General features: G+C 40.2%; 1 protein-coding gene across 1 annotated transcript; it reads right to left on the bottom strand.

Moving 5' to 3' along the window:
* Positions 1–1,599: 1,599 nt before the first annotated feature.
* LOC101857712 (DNA-directed RNA polymerases I and III subunit RPAC1) lies at positions 1,600–22,533 on the bottom strand. The gene is made up of 11 exons (XM_005095363.3): positions 22,345–22,533; positions 19,108–19,179; positions 17,963–18,070; positions 16,100–16,232; positions 12,162–12,278; positions 11,046–11,095; positions 8,699–8,761; positions 5,999–6,065; positions 4,473–4,595; positions 3,485–3,601; positions 1,600–1,905 (listed from the first exon to the last, which is right to left on the bottom strand). Exons 1-11 carry the CDS (start codon positions 22,429–22,431, stop codon positions 1,745–1,747), a joined length of 1,098 nt encoding a protein of 365 aa, XP_005095420.1. The 5' UTR covers positions 22,432–22,533; the 3' UTR covers positions 1,600–1,744.
* Between the last annotated feature and the right edge of the window lie 217 nt (positions 22,534–22,750).

Here is a 22,750-nt window from a genome sequence, read left to right as displayed (position 1 = left end):
GACCCAGCATAGATCTAGCCTTTGGTAGCTCTAGTGGGGATCCCCTGCCACTTCCACTATCGTCAAAATCATCATTGATGTTATGCGAAACATTGCAACTGTCTTCAGCGGCGCGGTCATATTTATCGATATATCCAACTGGGAGATCACCATTGGGGTCTGGTTCAGGATCAAAAACGTCAGAAATGTTGCAGCCTGAAGGGCCTGGCAGCGAAAAGTCACTAATTTTTCGTATAAACTCGCAAAATTTCCTAACTTTCGGTGTAAAACTGCTCTCATGACATTATTGGTACTTTCTGCATGCGACAGAGTCATCTGGAGTTACATCCCCTGTTTCTAGCACCGGGAATTAAACGATAAAGTTGACCAGCGGTATAGGAATATACGGCGTCAGCGGTTACCAGCCGTATGGGGTTTTAAGGGTTAAATAGGTGTTCAACAATAGGCCAGCATTTTTTGTCCACAAAAATATAGGTTTACTTTAACTCACTTCAGACGGGTCACACAACAGTTGCGTGACCCCTGCCGCGACGCTCGCGACGGGTCTCACAAGCCCTGCGTGACCAACTTTGGAATTTTTTTTTCGCTCTACAAATCACGCACGGATCGCGAGACCCGCCTCGTACCCTTGTTTGGCCAAGCCTGAGCTACTTAGACTTCGTTTCGTATCTCTGGGGCCGGTAGTTTTTAAGTTATTGAAGGTGAAGGACAGTGACCCCAACTGGGGTTGAACAGACCGGAACTCGCGCTTTGTTTTTTTCTATACAGCTCATAGTAATCCGACAGTCGCGTCGTAGTAACGGTCGAAGAAGTCGCATGAACAAGAATCACATAATTTCGCCGTTTTCTATACTTCTGTGCATTTTACTGGTTCTAGTGTCTCAGAATATGATGTGTCTAATAGTTAAGATCCTGGATATGTACCCGAACACGGCCCGAGTCGTAGTTCTAGGGCTAGATCTAGCACTAGTACCGGTGTTGTTTTTCGCGCAACGAAATCACAACGTCGTGTCGTACATCTGTCTCATGTAATTCAGTGTATGGGTCTGAATCAACGCACAGACCAGCTTTTATATTTTCACCAAACACTCGCACATGTATACAAATCAAACCAGAACACTTTGAACTTTTATTTTTGTTGATGCAGTGAATTTCATTCTACTTGTCACGTCTCTGGAAATTTTTCGGAAAATCAAATTCATGCCAATTTTTAAAAAATCATACAAATTAAAGTATTAGACTTAGACAACTTTAGTTTTTTGTATTAGATTAAGCTTGAATGTTACTTTACTGTGTCAAAAAATGATTACAATAGGGTAATTCTGAGAGTTGTGGTGATTTATTGAAATACCCCCAAAAACGCCAGTCTTCAACGCTTGTGACTGGTGAAAGGGCCCAGTCGCAAGTGAGTTAACCTAGATCAACACGCTTTTTCATGATGTGATTTTAAAGACCTCAACAAGTTAAGTTAAAACTCGGTTCCACAGGACCTTTGGACAGACACAAATATATATATAGCTATGCTGAAAAAATAACAATCTGAAACATCAAGTAGAATACCTGTCGCCCTCACCAAAAATACAAGTCCAATACAGCTGGAATTGAATAAAGGGTTGCCATATTTATTGACAAGATCCATAAGCTGCAAATTGCTGACATTCACATCATAGAAATAAAAAAACCTCCCCAGCAAGCAGGAATCCTTCAGTCATCTGTTATTCTGCACTCGCACCAAGTCCTCTGGCTACGACTTTTTGCCCTTTCTGTGTTTGTCTTTGCTGGAAGTGAAGCTGTTTGCCTTGTCATCCAGTTCTTGTAAGAACTTCTGACATTTCCCCATGAGGATTTTCATCGCCTCAGAGACCAGGGTGTCAGGAGGGAGGATTCCAGTGGACTCCACAGAAACTGCAAACATACACATTACAGAAAAGGCATTAAGGGTTACGAGTGTACAGATTGTGGAAGAGGGAAGTGAAAAGTAAAAATAATAAATAGTTAAAATAGATTAATAAAATTCTGCTTTGTTGATCACCGTGGAGAGTAGTACATGTATTTAAAGGTGACAAACTTCTTATAAAACAAATGCTTTTCTACCCACAGGTACCTACAAGATCAGCTGCTTCCCTAGCAGCCAGACTCCAAAATCATTGCAAACAGAACAAGCCGATTCTCATAATGAATGGTCATTATTATCATTTAACACCAGAGCCAACAGGGAACTTCCAACACCTGCATGATCAATAACAAAGAACAAAGACTGCCAGCAACAAAAAAAACCTGTGTTAGACGGAATCGCAACAGAGCCAGAAAAAATTTCGTCTTAGACGAATTTAGGAGGAGATGGAAGGGGGGGGGTCAAAGGCCCAGCCGGTGGGATCAAGGATCGCTTGTCCAATCGGCAATCAGTGGTCAAAACTTCACACCTCTCAACTGCTATCCTGTCAGATAATGACATGCGTCATTCTTACTTGTCCAATTGCCACCACTGCTTGACCTATTAAAAACAGAAACGTTTGAAAATCTTCCTTTGCTTCCACCCTTAGCCCCCCCACCCATCGGTGTAACAAGTACAGTCAACCAATGCCACCCCTCACTGCCATCATGTAACAATGATTGGAGGAACTCTTTTCTCGGCTGGCGTACGATCAGGGCGGCAGGCATTGGTCAAAGTAATTTCACACCTCTGGCTTCAGGCTACCCCAGGACAGTTTGTGTAGTGGCTCGCTACTCGAGCCCTCTCACGGGCAGTCGTGAGATTCACACCCACACTACCCTGACCATCTGCATCGCTCAGGGCTCACATGATGGGGTAACGTCAAGGAGATGGGTAACATCTAACCCCAAATTGCACTCCAACTCCCCATCCTCGCCTGGCGGCATGGCCATGGCATTAAGTCTAGAGTAAGAGCCAGCGGAACCAAACTTGCGAGTTTTGTTCCAAATCAGGGCTGAGCGAGCAAAGCATTTTCCGTCTTTGACAGGTGAAACCCTCAGAAGGGAGCGGATTTGTCTTTCCGTTTCCGCGTTGGACAGGTTTCCGTTTTATACAGGTAATTAAAGAGGAATATATCAAGGGGGGAGCAGGGAGATTTCATTAAGGCAGGTTCGACTGTAATTGTCTGAGGTTTTTTTTCATGCCTCTAGCTTTTGGTACAGTAAAAATGCCTTTTATTTTCTCTGTAACTTCAGTATAGCTGGTTTTCATTTAGTGTGCTAAACATCCAATTGGCCTACTACATTTTTACCTTTTTTAAAGTCATACCATTCACTTTAACTTAAGCCTTGTTTTTGGAATTGCCTTTATAAAAACAAGTTTTCTCAAAAAAAAAAAAAAAATGACGTAAGCAATAACACAAACAAAAATTAAAAAAACAAGAAGACACAGTGCTGTCACCGACAAAAACAAAAAAGGAAACAAGTAAATGTGGTGTTGTCACTAATGGAAACAAAATAGAAAACAAGTAAATGTGGTGTGGTCACTTACAGATAAAGTGGTCCCTGACTCTCTGTAGAACAACGCCATCCTTGAGGTCATCATGGCGGAAGACGTTGCGGCTGCAGGTGTCCATCCGAGCATTGACCACACGTGCCATTTTCTTGCCTGAAAAGGAACACAGATTCCCGTAAACAAGAGGTTTTTTAGTAAGGGTTTTTTGTGTGTTTTAGAAAGTGTTTTACAGTACTCACTATACCTCAGTATAGAACTGAATTAGGTCATATAAACGGCATAGATTAGAGCTGTTACAAGTGAGTAACTAAGATCCCCCCCAAAAAAGGAGGTAAGGACGATAGATGTTTGACAGGAAAGAAGGAGCAAACCACACCAGAGCACCCATCAACCAACCACCCTGCCTGAAAAGAACACAAGATTCTGGTAAACGTAAAGTAGAAACACCCCCCATGTCTCCATGCAACACAACAATCACAGCCTGTCATTTTTTGTTCCTGTACGGCACAGCTGCAATCCCTCCACCAGCTGCTACCCTGGATCTGTGCACATTATTCAACAGACCCCCCCCCCCAAAAAAAAACAAAAAAAACGTCTGAAGCTAATACGTCCTCCATCATTTCATTTTTTGTTTGTTCTGAGTGAAGAGGTGCACATCAACACAATAACGGCCATTTTGTGCGGGGGAAAATTATGACAGACAGACAGAAACAACAGGGATAGAATTTATGGAAGCTTGACTTGCAAGAGGCACCCTACAACCACCTACCTTCAACCTTTCTGTCTGCAACCAACAACAGACGTGCCACTAATGAATACAGAACAAAGATCACTAGAAAATATAACATTCATCCAGATCCCACAGAGGGGTGAGAACCAATGATATTTTCCTCAGGTTAGACACGCGTACCGTACTACACCGTGGAAGGAAGAAAGCTTCCACACTTAAAACAACCCTGAAGAATTCAAAACACAGGAAAGAAAATTAAGTCTTGATAACAAATTTACGGATACAGACACCCACCTTCAGGGGTCTCCCTCACTTCTATAACGCCAGGAGAAAAGCATTTTTGCAACCTTTCACATTCCTCCCCATGGAATTCCCGCAGCAGTCTAATCTCTGGCAGGAGACGGTAGGAAGCGGTAGCTGTGAATACAGAAAATTATAAGTAGTAATGCACTTCTACTGATCTCCTCCCCCAGTAATCACTAGTGATAGTGCATTTCAATTCCTTGATGCATTAGAACAAGAAAGAAAATATTGACAAGCCAGGCTTCTGTTTCTTACATCTTCTTCAATAAATAAATGTTTACACGGAATCATAACAGCAGGGGTTGCATTTTATCTGGAGCTAATAGGGGGTGCCCACATACTCGATCGGGTCGGGGTTTCAGTGCACACTACAGCCCTGCTGCGATTGTACCCGACGACCTGGAAGTTAAAGTTGAGAAACCGTTAACCTACATGCGACTACACAGAGGGCGTAAACCGGGCTATGATTGGCTGAACCTTTGACCCATGATACATAAAATATGCCTATCGTACTCTTGGACTTCCCGCAATCCCTCTCTCTGTCTGTCTGTCTGTGTGTGTGTTTGTGAGTGTGCGTGTGCGCCCATGCGGGTGAGTATTTCCTTGCTTGCTTGCTAACTTGCTTTAATATATCTCTCTCCTTTCTTTTCTATTTCTCACTTCCCATATCAGAGACCTAGATCTAGATCTAGCAATGTAATATCTAGGTCTCAGCATATATCTCTCAACTTATCTCTCTCTCTCCCTCCCTGTCACTTTCACCACCCTCCCTCTGTAGTGCTCATTCTCCTTCTTCTTCTTCGTCTCCTTCTTCCTCTCGGCCTATGAGCGCTCCAAATCCGCTGTGAGAAGTGAGAAGACGGTCAAAGGCGTGAGACCGAAACCGGGAATTCCCAGAGTACCTACTTAATATATTCATGGGTCAAAATGGACACGTGACTCAGCCTTGTTGTGATTGGCAGCAAACCACCCGATCGCGCGATTCGCAGGCCAGAAAACAAACGCGTTTGTTTTTGTAGGTCACTGATCGTGTCGATCAGTTTGTGCCACGATGGCGCCCTCAATTTGGCTAGCCCTGACTACCCAATGGGCCCGACCTGACCCGACCACGTATGCGGGCACCCCCTATAATCGGAAAGAAAACAACACTGAGAAGAAATAGAGGTTCAACCAACTGGATCCCTAAATTAATTGATACATCGATGCAATTTTTAAAATCAATATTCAGTACAGATTTGTTGTTACTCAGAATGTACTATTACATGAATTTAAAAGAATAAAGCCCAAAAGACTGGACTTCAGCAAGCTATTCCTGTTTTTAAATAAATATACACACAAGTTCCATTCCTGCCATTATTATTATTATTTATTTATTATTCATTTCAACGACCTAAAGCCTCAATTTGACAGGCAATGCAACACAAAAGTCAATAATCAGGGAATGAGTACCAAGAGTCAGAATCTGTTTTAGTGCTTAAGTAGAGCAGGATGTATTATGTCTTCAGTTAAGACCTTACCAACAGGAGAAAACTTTGCATGATCTTTGCCAATTCCTTTCACACAGTACAAATCCACGTCAAGCTCCTGTAAAATATGAGCACAAAGAGAACACATCTTCACAACATCGTCAAAAACTAAAGTGTACTGAACTTGTCAACACCAAAAGAATAAAACTAAAAATAATGATTGAAGTTCTCAAATTTAATCAATCTGCACTTCCATCACCCACTTACAATTCAAAGGGATCGTGGAAGTTCTATTAAACTAGAAATATCAATAATTCCTAAATGCCTAACTGTAAAAAGAAAATTTATCTAAAAATATGAGAACATTAAAAGTAACTAGAGAAAGTCTTACTTGATTACATTATGTATTGAGAGTAGCAGCGCATTTAATTTCACTTTCTTTAAAATTCAAACATTATGTATTTTCAGCAAATAAACTAATGTTGCCATAAGCTGCTTCTGATGGTATTCTATCTTTTTTTTTAAAAGATGAAGGAGAAATATAGAGAAGATCAGCTTTTTTCTCACAATTCATAGAATGAGAGGTGAAAGAGAAAAATCGATGGAAAAGAACAAAACACAAAAAAGAGACACTCTGTCAAGGTCAATATAATCTACCATCTGCATTTGTTGCCATCTTTTTGTCCAAAAGTTGCCACCCAAAAAAAAATGGCAAAAGTTGCTATTAATTTTCACGCTTTCAACTCTCGTGTTTTAGTAAGGTTTTACGGCGCTCGCAACTGCATAAGGTCATATGAGCGCCGAGGGGTGGATGTCAACAGAGAAGTCCAAATGGGGAATCAGGCTTACTCTGCTCACCTCTCTAGCCTCAACAGAACAAAGTCTGCTTCGACTTTCAACTCTCTGTGACGAAGTATATATAGCAATATGCTGATAGAGGTACCAAATCTAAAGCATCAGAATTTCTTGTGCTCTGTTTTAACTCTTTTAAGACCTGAGTTTTTTCCACCGTTTCCCGGAGTTTTTTCTACAGTCACCTAAACCTAGTGCAGTATGTCTCATTATAACCCCAAAAAAGCTTGCCTCCAACTTCTAAATAGAGGAAACAAAGGCTTAGTCATTTCTAAAAACGTGGTTCACGAATAGTTCCAAAAACCAGCAAAAACTAGCACTAAATAAGACGAAACAGTTGTAACTCGTATTGGACGCTCCCAGCATCCGATGGGGAACAGGGTCATTACCACCGGACGCGGGGTTCAAAGAGTTAAGCAACCAGAATATCATTTGTAGCCACACAGAGTGTAAAAACGTGAAAAATAAAGGTTTCACAACAAAATGAAATCACAATTAGAACAATATATAGACAACCACAAAAATTAACAAATCAGGATGAGTGTCGACCTATCCGAAGAATGGCAGTTCTAACCCTAGATGAGTGTAATTCAAGTAAAAGTACTGGATATTACATGTACAGTGGAAACCATATATAACAGGCCCGGTAATAACAGGGATTTTTTAAATCCCCGTTTCTTCCTACTCTTTGTCTCTATTAAAAGTTATCGCCAATAACAGGGCCTCGTTGGAGCTCAATCGGTTATACCAGGGACAAAGGCTCGTTAACAAGGTGTAAGAGAGAGAGAGAGAGAGAGAGAGAGAGAGAGAGAGAGAGAGAGAGAGAGAGAGAGAGAGAGGGAGGGAAGGAGGGAGAGAGAGGGAGGGAGAGAGAGAGAGAGAGAGAGCGCGCACGCAGTGTTGGAGCAAGCCCAGGCAAGCCAAGTCACTGCAAGTACACACAGCGGGTGAAGCGAGAGAGGGCTGAGGGTAGTAGTAAATAGTATGTAGGCCTAATGCACTTGCATTCTTCACATGAAAATAACAAATCCACGTGGTGAGAAAGAGACGAAGTGAAGCAGAAGTGAAAATAAACTTTCTTTCTAAAAGTAAAGAGGTTCGGTTTCCCTTTTTTGTTGTTTTTCGATGTTTATCCCCCCCCCCCTTTTTTTAAATTCCCCGGCGGCGGTGGCTGTTTTTTTTTAGTGCAAGAATCACAGCGCGCACAAACGCAGATGCTACTATAATGTATCAGTATATATTGATCCAAACATTGCTCTTGAGAGTAGCCTTTGTGTGCATCATCACTTCAGAAAACACACAACACAGGGAACTCTACCTTTTCATCTAGCCACAGACTTCAAACATTTTCCAGTATAACATTTGGCACAAAAAACTTGATCCTGTATTAGCTCAAGAGGCCCACACTGGTAGACCATTGGCTTTTATTTTATTCTAATCGTAAGTGTTTTACACCTTTAAAGACATAATTTACAGTTAGGCTACTTCGACTATGCCTGTCAGGTTCAACCTGAGCCAAGAAAGACATATCATCCCAGAAGACCTTGCACATTGACTAATACAGGTGGACCCTGCGATAGCATCGGCCGGGTCGCGACTGTTGGATTTCAGACGATTGTCGGCAAACATGCAGGTCTATATTACTCTCGTCTTTTCCTGCCACCCATTTGTCCAAATTTTATTAATAGTTGTTCTTCATCCATCTCTGCTTATTTTGCCTTCTGTTTTCCAAGAGCAAGATGTTCAAGGCCTCCTCTATGTTGAATCAAGTGTCCTTGGAACTGCATTTGTTTTATCCTAATTGTTTTTATTAGTGACTGCCCCACACTGGCTTCTTTCAACACTACGTCATTTGATTTTTTTAAAAATTATTATTTTGTTCAGAAACATGCCACTCACATGGCCTGGTCTCATTGTAGCAATCAGGATGTCCTTGTCCACTGGACCAATGCCTTTGTTCTTCTGAAATACACATGACATTCATATATAAGTACATTGATAAAGTTCTTCAATATTAGTCCACACAAAAAGAAGAAGATTCCACTTAAGAAGCAGTGAGGTGGGGTAAAGATATATCTAAGAAACAAAAAAGAAACAAAAAAAAACTAAAAACAATAGAAAGTATCAACATAAAACGGGAGTCTTCATCTGAGTCTGAAAAAAATGATTTTTTGAAAAATCCAACTTAAATTTAAAGTTGTGCCTCTGCAGTTAATAAGGAAAGGTTCTAACCTTCTCCTTTGTGTTTTTCTGCTGCAAATCAGGTATCGATGAATAAATTCTTCAGCTTTGCATGTCAGTCCATCAAACACATTTTTTTTCTTTCTTCTCCTACACCCCCTTGCCCAAGAACACAAACTTTTGAGATAGGTAACCTTTTTACAATGGAGTTTGGAGTCACTGAGATGTCAGTAATGGTCAAAGTTGCAGATCATCCCCTTAAAAACATACCCATCACATTTCAGACCTGCTATTTAGAAAAGGAACAGTTTTCGTGTGGCCCTATTATATAGTCGTAAATATATAACACCCACATCAACACAATTCTTTAAAAAATGAAAGAGGTGGGCAGATTCGAACTTGCCAGTCAGGACCAACCTAGGCTGAGCGGGATATGACATCCCAGCAGCCAAATGGAGACACTCAAAGAGAAAAACTTCCCTACACAGAAAGAGAACTCATGTCTTCTGTAAGCAACGAGAAAGAGCCTAACCATTACATTACAGACATCAGTAGTCCTTTTGTAACAGAGGACAAAAGAAAATGCCAAAGGAATTACAACCACAAAACAAAATCTTCTTAACTCTTTATTTCTGAGAGGGGTAAACCCACTACGCCGGGGCCCTTGTCTGGTACTAAATCTAAAAATGACAAAAACGTCACTAAATGGGTCATTAAATCAAAAACAAATACACCTATTTTGATAGTTTTTCCTCTTATGAGTGAACCCCTGGTAAAAGAGACCTGTTTTCGTCAATTGCAAAAAGTAATTTGATGTCAAAGTCATACCTGCCAACATTGCCTGGGCCGAAATCTGTAGTTGACCTAAAAAATCTGTAGTAGGCTATATTACCACTTGTCGCATATTTAATTTGGGACCCGTATCAATATTTTGACCCACATCACATATGTATGAATGTGTTTGCGACTTAAAACAAATGTAGAATTTAGTATAAAATGACAAAGAACAAAAAAATATGACCTTGGATGACTTAAGCCTTTATACCTTGGCCCTTAGCCTTTGCAGAGTTTACAAGGAAAGAGTACGACGGATCCCGAGTCCACACAAGGCCTCCACCTACACGCGTTTTGCAGAGAGATCTAGATCTAGTAGTCATCAAAATTTAGAATACTAAATTTTGCTTCCAAGTTCAGTTTTTGTCCCCTGGTGTTGCCTTCAACCCCCCCCCCCCCTCCCCCGCGTGTATCTTTAAAAAAATAAATAATCCCCCCCCCCCCCCCATTCCGGAGTCCTATACTTCGTAGCCCTCAGACTTTGAATGAACTTTGGTGACCCCTACAATTGCCGGTGCTCACAATGTGATGGAACGTGCAGGTTCATTGACCGGTCACAATGGTGAGCCCGACAAGACGCTTGTATAACTATAACTTTTTTTTCTTTTTCTTTCACAAGTAACAGCACAGGACAAATATTGATTTATTTTCAAGGCGACAAAGTGTTTGCCATGCACAGCCTGCACGTTGTTAAATTAATGTTGCGTTATCAAACTACCACCAGCAAATTCCTGGGTAGTAACGAAAGTGAAAGTATTATATCTTGATTATCCCGATCAAACTTCGGTATCACACATACACTTCCACTTGCCACCATAGCCGCCTGTCTGTGTGAACAAACGTACTCTCGGGGGGACTCGAATGAATATCACAATCGCGACCGGCAAAAATGAACTTAAGGGCATTATCGGATTTGGTTTTCAAATATTCGATAACTTTCTAAAATTCCAGGGTAATTCCCGGGGCCTGGCAGTCACCCTGCTGAATCACGAAGTCGGTGACTTATCTCTCAAAATCGGTGGATCGGTAGTTTGATCAAAAAGTCGGTGATCTACCGATTTTTTCTGTAGGGTCGGCAGGTATGCAAAGTCTTTGTATAAAGGAATGTGCTCAAGCCATTGCCAGTGGCTCACTGGCACAGCAGTTGTGACCGTGAGCCACGCTGGGAGCAGCTTGCCAGAGACAAAGAGTTAAATCAGTTCAAGTTTCAGACAACAACAGTGTCACTTACCAAATGATCCTGGCCTGGTAAAGGAACCCATTCCAGATCTCTGGAGTACACTGCAAGTAAAACATTAGCACTGTGTCATATATACAATTCATACCCATGAGAAATTTAATAAAAAGGTATCAAGTTCACACTGGTCAGAAAATTTACCAAAAAATTTTTTTTTTAAATATAAAAAATTGAAGTAATATATATCAGAAAGGGAGGGCAGATGTAGAACAACACAAATGGCAACACTAAGAGGAAGAAAAAAACCACTTGCATGTTTGATAAGCTCTAAATTCTTGCATGACATTTTAATTTGACTTTTAACACATTACACCTAACTCGCCCGGGAATTTCCTTACGTGCTCCACCCTGACTCGCCCGAAACCGCCCACGCCAACCCAGCGTCTTTAGAAACGAAGTCTCACCTTGACGAGACTCTGGGGCCGAGATTTTGATTTGCATAGTTATTGCAAAAAGTTTCTCCTTTCGTTTGATACTGAAACAAAATTTTTTGGGCCAGTAGTTTTAGTATTAGAGCCCGATGGAAGTGTGATTGCATTACCGACACTTCGAAGGTGTATCGACTTGTTGAAAAGCGACACAACTGAGTTCGAAAAAAGAAATAACGATGGATTTGAGCAAAAACAAGCATATGACAAATCAGATGACTCAGATTTTGACGAAAACGTTGTAGCAAAAGTTTGGGGTGATTCAGATTGATCAGATGTAGAAAATCTAGAATTTAGATCTAGGGCCCGACCGCAAGGCTGAGAGTGAGAGTGACGGGTCGGACACCCCGATCGAACAAAAGTTAGAACATTTCTAACAGTTTGTGCATACATAAAGTTATATTTTTCTGAAACTACATTCATTTTTCGTTTTTATTTTTATTTTTTCAGGATTTTTGGAATTTGTTTAGTATTTTTTAAATGTGTTTTTTAAAGGCTTGTACTCACGGGAGGTGGGTTCCTTCGCCTTGCTTAGGATCTAACAATGGACTTCCCGTCCAGACCCTCAGGGTGAAATGTGTTAAAAACTTAATGAAATAAAATGGGTGACAAAATCAATAACAGAAGTACATTCATAACCCCAACATGAAAGTATAACAAATACAAAGATGCATTTTTTCACCTTTATGATTTTTAAAAAGAACCCTTGGGTCTGTGGCATCTGTGGTTACGTTATTCCTAGAACATCTAATCTTCAGAGAAAACTGTAGGGTGTCATCGCTGGAGCCTGCCTCTGCATCTGAAAAAAAAAAGTATGAAATAGATGTAAGATACAATGATGGGATGAAAATCACTAAAAAGGTTTTGAAAATACCTCAACGTCAAAACATTAGCTGGTGCAGCATTCAGCAATGCAGCGCCGCCAGGACCATGGGAAGGGTTAAGGGACTCGTGAATGTCAGAACATTATACCTCATGTTTCTAGCAAACACCCCAAAACAAGGAACAAATGTTCTAGTGTGGTGGCTTCTCTAGGACTCTTTCGCGATTTTCTCAAATTACTGGACCTCTTGCAGCTTTAACAGATCAAAGATGTAACAAAGCATATTTAGGGGCTGGGCAGCAGAGTGTCATTCTCTTTTCCTTAGAATGGATTTCAATCTAACAGAGAATAGACATTGAGTCTGTGCAGGAAATATTACTCACAAATTTTCAGGGCGTTTTGAATCTTTAAAGTTTCAATGGAACAGCCACTGAGAAAAAATTGAGATTAAATAAAAGAAATTAATAATAAATGTACCCTTTACTCTCACAATTTAGAAGTGCTGATCATGGTGCTTGCTGTCATGAAAAGTTTAAGAAAATATCCCAAACTGACAACCTGAACATTGTTTTTTTCCTGCTAGAGCTTTGTATAACAGAGGGGACCCACCTCTATAATCACTCCATGCTCAGTAGAAATCATAACACCTTCAAAATAAACCCATCAAACAACTGAAACTGAATGAGCTATCCAGAGGCTCCCCTTCTTCCTTATCCCAAAAGAGTACACAGATTTACAAGGTAAATAACAATAATAACTCTTTCATACTATGTTCAACATAGCTGAGATGGCATGTTGAACGATAATAATAATAGTGTGAATGCTCAGTGCTCTTCCCTAGAAAGACTACATAAAAACAAATACGCTTGCAAGAGCAAAAAATCAATGAATAAACATGCTCTCTCTTTCTCTCTTCCTCTTGCACTTGAACACATTGCTGTATGGAATTATGAACATGCCTTGATAAAACATAATGTTTTTAACAACATATGAAAGTTTTCTTATAGGATTGCCTCTCTTCAGGGTCCCCACCAAATCCTGGAAAATTTTTTCAAGACCCCAATTCGAGGGAGAAATCAGGCTGCTGCGCATCAAGAATGATCCCCAAAAAAGCCAATCTATCAAATATAAAAAGTCAAAATGTCTACAAATGAATGCAAACGTACATTTTGTAGTATAGTCTTCAAATTCAAACAATAGATGACTATAATACTGGGTGACTGCCAAACCAGCTTCTCAATTTTCCAAGGGAGGGGCCTCATCCATTTTCCAGGAACATGTTATATAACAATGAAAGCGTGTGCTCCATTTATATCTAATATAATACATGTATATGTTTGTGAATACACACACACACATGTAGGTACATTATATCCAGTTAACAACATGTCAGTGTGGCACTGGGATCTTGAGAGACTTTGGTATTTCAGTCTGTTCTTACTTATTTATATTTTCCCATCATCATATTAGCCAACATAACAAACTATAGGCCCTATATAAAAAAATGAATCCTGTTTTGAGCCTGAAAAAAGACCTAGAACTAGAAAATCGACTGTCAATAACCAGTCTGGGTGTCCTGATTCATATAATAAACGTGAAGACGAAAACCATTGCTGCAACTCAAAGTAGAGTAATAACTAGAATGGCTCAAGTACACCTATTCAGTGTGAGAGGTGTAAGAACTGGGGGGCAAGATGCAGTGACACTGAAAATCTGCCAATCTTGAACAGAAAGCTAATAAAATATAGATATAAATTACAATCACCCCATCCAATGAAACGCGAACACTTTAGTTCAATAACAAGGCATGACGGATCCTGATTCCACACAAGGCCTGCACCAACGCGCGCTTTGCAGAGAGCTCTAAAGTAGTAATCAAAATGCTAAAAATTTGCTTCCAAGTTCAGTTTTTGTCCTCTAGCGTTGCCTTCAGCTTCCCCCCAATCCCCTTCCACGAGTGTATCTTATAAAGGAGTCCTATACTTCACAGCGCTCAGACCGCCGGTACTCACAGGTTCATTGACCGGTCACGAGGGCGAACCTGTCAAGACGCTTGTATAACTTCTTTTTCTTTTTCTTTCCACAAGCGACAGCAGAGGGCAATTTTTAATATTGATTTATTTTCAAGGCGACACAGCATTCATAATGCACAACCTGCATGTTACAAATGTTGCGTTATCTATCAGACTATTACCGGAACATTTCTGGGCGGTAACGAAAGCAGATCTTGATTCTTCCTGATCGAGCCTCGGTGTCACACATACACTTCCGTTACAGCGGTTCAATTACGTGTCCTCTTTAGGATTCATCAACCATACAGTCTAGATAGCTGCACATTACACAGGCCCTATCCTTTCCCGACTTACCGACCCATCACAAAATTCCCGACTTTTTCCCGACCTCCCGACCCATCTCAAAATTCCCGACTTTTTCCCGACCCTGTCTCTTGATTGCCTTAGCCTAGCATCTGCGCTTGTTGCAATTTTAATGTCCAAAAGTTGCCAAAAGAATGGCAAAAGTTGCCAATAATTTTCAAGCTTTCTACTATCTGTGACGACAAATATAGCAATATGTTGATAGAGGTAACTTAATCTAAAGCACCAAAATTTCTTGTGTTTTGTTTTAAGCATCCAGAAGATCATTTGTAGCCACACAGAGTGTAAAAATGTGAAAAATAAAGGTTTCACAACAGAATGAAATCAAAATTAGAAAAGAACATAAACAACCACAAAAATTAACAAATAAAGGCGGGTGTCCACCTTTTCGAATAGTGGCCGTTTTAACCCTAAACGTGTGTTATTCAAGAAAAAGTACAGAATATTACATGTAAATTATGGAATCACACACAAGGGGCCTGCCAGTGTCAGTTCATTTCATGTACATGTATTCGGTTTTGGTGGAGACACACTCTCACATAAACGCATTTTTTTTTTTTAAAGGTAGGAGGAACAACATCAAATTAAATGATACCGACATTACGATAAACACACAAAAATATAGAAAACACATCAGAACAATAACAAGAAAAGAAAATAACACACAAGCATATTGAAACACAACAAAGAGAAGAAGCAGCAATACAAAATTAAATAGTATGCAATGTACAAGACTTTTTTTCACATGAAAATAACAAATAAACGTGGGGTCAACAAGTAAGAAAGAAGAAGTGAAAATTAACTTTTTTTCCTAAAAGTAAAGAGGTTCGGTTATTTTTTTTTGGGGGGGGTCCGTTTTTTATACCCCGCTTTATCGATTTTTTATTCCCCGGCGGTGTGGTTTTTTTTGGGAAAAATGCCAAAAATCACGGCCGTGATTCGCGAACCCAAAAATGCCAAAAATCGCGGCCGCGACAAACGCAGATGCTAGCTGGGCAGTTCATCTTAAACCACTGTAAATCTGTAATCAAAAGAGTACTGCCTACACTGTTCATCTTAAAGGAAGACTTGAGTAAGAAGTAACTTTCTATTTTAACAATTTCTTTAACATAACTCAAACCATTGTAGAGCAGCATCTGAGAACCGAACATAAATTTTCAATCTCTTAAAATAATACTATACTTGATTGAGAAGAGTCAATAGGCAATAAAAGCAGACCTACTTTTCTCTCATCAATGATATTTAAAAGATGTGACTCTACTTTGAGCAGGACTGAGAAGAATCATGCGAAGAATTAGTTTTAATATGATTTAGACCCATCCAAAGCAAAAGACAAATGTGCAATACACAACCAGACTGAAGGACTCTCTTCACATCTTGCTTAAGGGTCCAGCTATCAAAATGGTAAAGAACGCTATGAACCTTTTGGTTTGTACTCAAATAAGCGAGGGTCAGCTTTGATTGGTATGAGTCCCAGGCGATGAGCTAAAACTTCATCTTGGATGATGGAAGTGTTGTTCCAAATGGCAGCCGTCTCAATTGCCATTGTAGGTACCTGAGAACGAAAAAAGAAAAATGTTTCTACAATACCTGATTCTTTTGATTAGTTTAACCCTTTGAGCCCTTGCCATCAGTAATAATAATAATAATAATAATAAATAGCTTTTGTATATCGCACATCCCCACTCAGCAGCAGCAAGCTCTATGCGCTTTACACTATATTATTACCCCAGCAGACCATAGAACACTCCGAAACATTCTCAGCTTCCCGGGAAGCATACAGTGCAAGCAGCTGAATAAGCGCTAAAACACTAACAAACTGACAAGATCTTTCGCTGTCTATAGGCGGGTACCCATTCCCACCTGGGTGAAGTGAGGAAAATTCGCGTAAAGTGCCTTTCCCAAGGACACAACATCGGGCCCCTGGCGGGATTCGAACCCACAATCTTACGGTTGCGAGTCCGAAAGCCTAACCACTAGGCCACCGATGCCACAAACTCCCCGTATACTTAGCCACTGGTAGAGCGCTGAGCTAGACCCCATTCCCAACCTAGCACACCTGGTATAAAATGCGTACGGAAAACAGCGTTTACTACACAAGATGTCACTGATTATTTTGAAGATCTTTCTGAATTAGACGCTTGTAATGACTAGGACTACCATGGGCGGAATATGTAATATGATTCTGATGATCATATGAATGTTAGTAATAGTATACTAAAATAATGCTCAGGAGCTCAGGTAGAGGGGCACAGTAGACTGAGGAGGTCAGGGCTCAAAGGGATAAACTTAGACATTAACTTGCCAAAAAAACCCAACTAAAACAAAACAAACTTATTTGCTCTCAATGGAAAAATAGTAGAAGTCAAAAGAAGAAAATGTAGACACAAAGTAATGTACCGTTAAATATGTGTAAGATCAACATCCCTCATCGAGGGGTAAAGTGGTTATCTTAGAAAGAAAGTTCTTTGGACAGTTCTCATACCACCCCCCCAAAAAAATACCCACACACAACAGGGAAAAGTGGAAATGGCCATTTGTCCAGGAGATTGTCCTGGACATATGGTCATTGGAGCAAGTACTACTGTATTAGAGAACTTAAACAGATATGTGATGGGACAAGACCAGGATGATATATAGTGGTTTTTTAAGCATTCGAGTAGAGAAATGATTGGTGAACCATGATTGCCTGTCTGTTTTAGATCTGGCACTTGCAGAAAAACGAGAAGAAAGTTTATGTGGAAAAGGAATCTTGTTTTGGACTTGATAACAAACATCTTTGGCCTCAAATCATGAAGACTACTGCTTTAATTAAAATAGGAAACAAGAAAGAGAGGCAGAGCTACAAAGCCTTTCACTTTCATAAAATAAGTATGAAGTCATTAGGAAGTATGAAGTCATTCATAAAGAAAAAGACAGCAAGAAGTGGAGACAAGGAACAGTAGTATGCATTAACAACACCCATTAACCATGATGATGCTGACCAGTAAAAAATTCATAAGTATACGCAAGCTGAGACTAACAATATGCTACATGACGTTACATTACAAGTAACACCACTTTCCAAGAAAAATGTCTGAAAATGGGGAACCAAACAAACACATAGCAGAAGCTAGAACAAAACATGCACATTTTCTAAAAGTAAACTGTAGACTTTAATCATCAACAGATCTGCAATTACACAAACAAATCACTTTTCTCCTTTTAAGAACTGGAATAAGAGAAATACCCTGGTGACAAAAAGAAGAGAATTTAAATGAAACACAAATTATAAGATAAGCTCACCTCGGCCAACAAAATCCTTCGAATGGAATTTGCAATTGCAGCATCGACACCCACCATATCAAATTCCATCTCAGTGGTGGATAGACTTACAATGTCGATTTGGAATTTCTGAAATTGAGACAGGTTACAGGCAGCTATAAATATTTTTATATAATTGTACAGGGAAGGGTTAAAGCTGTACAATTTTGAAAAGGAACTTACTACAGACAAAAATAGCAATATGATAAATTATGAAACTTTGGAGCCAACTTCTACAAAACAAAGAATAGTTATGATAGATATATGATTAATACACAAGCTTGTATTATTTAAATTATTATCATAATATAATTGAAGTGGACCATAAAAACAATATGTTCACAGACAGTTCATTCTGGTGGTGGTGATGGCATTAATAACATCAACTGCAATGCACTGTCAGGTGCAATATTTTCAAACCAACTATGCTACAAAACTAACACGATGTTCCGCAGCAATAATTCTGGGTTAAGCCAGGACAGAAGACTATAAAATTAAGTCTTTTTGTTTTTTACCCAGCAAGAACTCTGTTGAAGACAGCACCTTGAAAATGGAACTTTTTTTGCGAGGATGTTCGGAAGGGAGATTGTATCATTGTAACTTAAAGTTACAAGAAAACATTTTACGGGACACAGAAAAACAGAATATTTAGCACTGTGATCAAATACACACTTTTCAAAATTAAACCCACAAAGTAATCACCTTGTATCATTTTTGTTTTTCGTTTGATTTGTAAACGGAAGGCTGCGAAAAGATGATCAATCTTTTTTTTCTTTGGCTGCCAAATTTGGGGGCATCAGGGTACTAGTTAGATGTTTTGTGTCCCCTCCGAATGAGGCAAGTCTAAAAATCACGGTGCCATTTGGCAGGCTTCAAACTCATTACTGACCAACCCTCTTTCTTAAAAAAAACTCAATTGTCCATGAACAATAATAGCACATGTTTTTCATCAGTGAATGCCCCAATTTCTTCTGCATATGTTGATGTGCAATAACGTGGGGCTGACACAAAAAACAGTGCTGTACATCAGCAGGTTCCTGGGGTTACCCCTGACTCTGGCGAGTCCACCAAGCTTTCGCACTGCCAGTGCGAGGTGTGTGGTATTGCTAGAATACCATGTGAAATACCTCTTCAAACTTTTCCTGGCTCCAGGCATCATCATACTCTTCATATGTTCCTGGGAAGTCTGTGCTGTTTACCTATTGAAAAGGAATAAAATGTAAGACAATTTCAATTCAATATTCCAAAACTGTTCGACTATAACACCAAAAATGAAAGAGAATTTACGTGGCGGGCAGGGATAATTTTCTACCCTGTCCTCTCCTTCTTTTGCAGGAAAGATGTTCACATCAATTTTCCATACAATAGCAGAGACAAATTGAATTTGTTTGTTAGAGAGGATTTAATATTTAAAATTGTAATACTGATGAAGAGAAAACAGACTGAATATGGAAAACACTCAGAAGTTAAGTAATCAGTGTCAGGTTCAGAACTACTACAGTCGACCTGTGTAAGACGGCCACCCATTGTCAAGGAGAAAAGTGGCCGTATAAGGCAGGACTTGGCGCTCATATGACCTTATGCAGTTACGCGCGCCGTAAAACCTCTACTAACAAAAAAGGGCAGGACTGATCAAGATAAAGAAAACAAACCATTCTCATCTGATGTCCCAACCGAAAGCAGCTGCATTGTTGTTGTTTTTGTTGTTGTTGGTTTGTATTTTGTTTGCTCTTTTTTTTTTGTTGCTGCTTTTGCACAAGGGTGACAATAAAACAAAATGTATCAGATGAGTAAGACTGAGTGCCATGTTAAAACAAACACACAGGTCTCCACCACTCGGAGAACAAGCGCCGCTTCTGTCACAAGTTCATGTTGACATGTCGCCCAATAAGCCTATTTCGGCACCTCGCCAGCATTCTGGTCCCGCATCAGTCTGGCCCCTGGCTCAGCGCACGCGCGCCGAGCACCATCTCCCCTTGAATTCGGGTCCCGATTCGGATCCGCATTCACGTGTGTGTGCATCAGTCTGCTTGAGTTTGTGTGCATTTGTGGCCTTCTTCTTGAACCGCCTGCGTTGGTTCGCAACTGAGGCATACGTCTCATTCAAAACACGCCAAGTTGGTAGCTCTAGATGTTCGTCCAATGAAAATATAGAAAAGAAATTGACCCACAAGACATGAGGAGCTCGAAAGGATAGTCAGGAAACAAGACTTCAATTTTTCCATACAAATTCTTTCAAATGAGCTTGATTTTGTATGAAATGATACTAGATCTAGAATCTAGATCTACCTGATAAAAATAAGCTGATTTGATAATTTTGAATACCATTGTGTAGGCGGCACAAAGAACAATTTGAGAGCAAAACATTCGGAAATTGACCTAGATCTATATTATCCCTTTTACTTTTTGAACCCCAGGTAATTCATAACAACAAGAGCGTCTAGAAAGGTGATTCAAAAGGGCGTAACTACTCGTAATGTCTTATATCAGCTTATGAGAGGGGGTTGTGTTCGTAACACTTTATAATAGAAAGTGAAAGTCATGGAAGATAGAGTGTTATTTTCATCGTCGATTAACACACTCCCATGGTATTCATGGCGAAAACACACATATTTCCCGGCGCGAGTGCTGTACACCAACAGTACACAATGAGATCCCGGCGGCCTGCCCGGAACGTCCGACGTAATCGGTTGCTAATAAGATTCGCATTTTATCTCAGCACAGACGCAGGACAAGAGTTAAGGAAAAGGGAGAGTATACAGACCCGGTAACCGGGAACAAAGTCATGAAGTATACAAACCCGGTAGGGGAAATCTTTTGTCATTTCGGAAAGTTTCAGCGCCCTCTTGGCTCAGAGTAGACTTGGGGTCTTCTAGATCTATGGCCTAGGTCTAGATCTAGACAGTTAGTAGACAGACAGACAGACAGACATAAAGCAGAGATCTGTTTCGAGGCCTAGATCTAGATCTAAATGAAGATTGCGGATGTCTTTTCGATGAACGATCGTTTTCCCTCTGTTTTGGAGTCGGAGGAATTCTAGATCTAGATCTAAGACATTTTGAGAAAAAGAACAATGTCATAATTTCAATCGAGCAGTCACCCTCTCTTTTCCTCTGTCTCTCTCTCCCCTCTTTTTCTGCCTGCCCACCCTCTCTCTCTCTCTGTGTATCGCTCGCCTTCTCTTTCTCTTTGTTTGTCTGTCTTTCTTTCTCCCCCACCTACTTTCCCCCTCTATCTTTCTCTCGTCGGAGTGTATACAGACCCGGTAACCTGGAACAAAGTCACGAATTATACAGACCCGGTAGGGAACTCTTTTGTGATTTCGGAAAGTTTCAGCGCCCAGACCCGGTAGTGTGGGTTTGGGTGTGTACTGTGTGTGAGAGAGAGAGAGGAAGAGAGAGAGAGAGAGAGAGAGAGAGAGAGAGAGAGAGAGAGAGAGAGAGAGAGAGAGAGAGAGAGAGAGAGAGAGAGAGAGAGAGAGCTAGCAACATGACATGCCCCAGTTGGCAGGAGGGGAAGAGAGAAAGACAGAGTGGGAAAGTAGAGGTGGGGGAGAAAGAAAGACAGAGACAAACAAAGAAAAAGAGAAGGCGAGCGATACACCGAGGCAGGAGAGAGAGAGAGAGAGAGAGAGAGAAAGAGAGAAGAGAGAGAGAGAGAGAGAGAGAGAGACTGCTCGATAGAAATTACGACATTTTTTTCTTCAAAGTGTTATTCCTCCAACTCCAAAACGGAAGAAAAACGATCGTTCATCGATAAGACATCCGCAATCTTGATATTTAGATCTAGATCTAGAATCTAGATCTAGGCTAGCCTCGAAACTAGATCAACGATTTATGTCTGTCTGTCTAAATCTAGACCATAGATCTACTAGAAAAGAACCTATGTCTATCCACAGAATTCTAAACTTAAGTTTAAGTGTGTAGAATTCTGTGGGTCTACCCTGAGCCAAGAGGGCACTAAAACTTTCCGAAATCATACAAGAGTTCCCCTACCGGGTCTTTAAAATGACTTTGTTCCCGGTTACCGGGTCTGTATACACTCCTTTCTCTCGTTGCCTCATATTTTACTAGATCTAGATCTAGATCTAGATCTAGATTCTAGATCTAGCAATTCCCCTGTTCTCTACCCCCTCCTCTCTCTCTCTCACACACACACACACACACACGCACAATCTCTCTCTCTACCAGGTCTGGGCGTGGAAATCAAAAAGTATTTCCCCTACCGGGTGTGTATACTTCGTGACTTTGTTCCCACTTACCGCTTTGTATACACTTCGTAAGGAAAAACTAGAGTCTAGATCTAGATCTACTCTAGATTGGCGACTAGATCTAGATCTATATCTAGATCTAGATTCTACATACATTTTCCACTGTGTGTTCTGTTAGCTTCACTTTCCTTCTGACTTCTTCAAGAGGACTGGCAGTGGCAGAAGGTGAAATATGTGGCATGATGAGGTGTTTTCTTGCTTCTCTGACTCTGTGCTCGTGTTCGTGTGTCGTCCGTCTTCAGCAATCATGCGTGTTTACAATTTGCACTGGGACAAGACTTCTCTGAGACTTCTCTCCCTTGGATAGAAAAATTGCATCAGTCAAATACGGAATGGAATTATAAGCTGACATCTAAAATTATTTTTGAGATAAGATTTGAATAGATTCTACTTTTTATAAAGTTTTATAGATTAATGTAAATATTTTATACTGTATTTTGTCTGAATATAAGTTTTTCAATTTTTGTCATTGAAAATCTAATTGTTTTACTTCCAGTCCA

Source organism: Aplysia californica, unplaced genomic scaffold, assembly GCF_000002075.1.
Source record: "Aplysia californica isolate F4 #8 unplaced genomic scaffold, AplCal3.0 scaffold00102, whole genome shotgun sequence".
Classification (NCBI taxonomy): Eukaryota; Metazoa; Mollusca; class Gastropoda; order Aplysiida; family Aplysiidae; genus Aplysia; species Aplysia californica.
Note: the sequence above shows the minus strand (reverse complement) of the source record. Positions and strands in the feature narration are given on the sequence as shown.

Excerpts from the sequence above, each read along its gene's own strand:
- LOC101857712 (XM_005095363.3), bottom strand. The coding sequence starts at position 22,431 with ATGCCACATATTTCACCTTCTGCCACTGCCAGTCCTCTTGAAGAAGTC. Across the intron at positions 18,071-19,107 it reads GCCAGGAAAAGTTTGAAGAG|AAATTCCAAATCGACATTGT; the intron begins GTATTTCACATG and ends TCTCAATTTCAG. Across the intron at positions 1,906-3,484 it reads AGTCAGGGACCACTTTATCT|TTTCTGTGGAGTCCACTGGA; the intron begins GTAAGTGACCAC and ends GTATGTTTGCAG.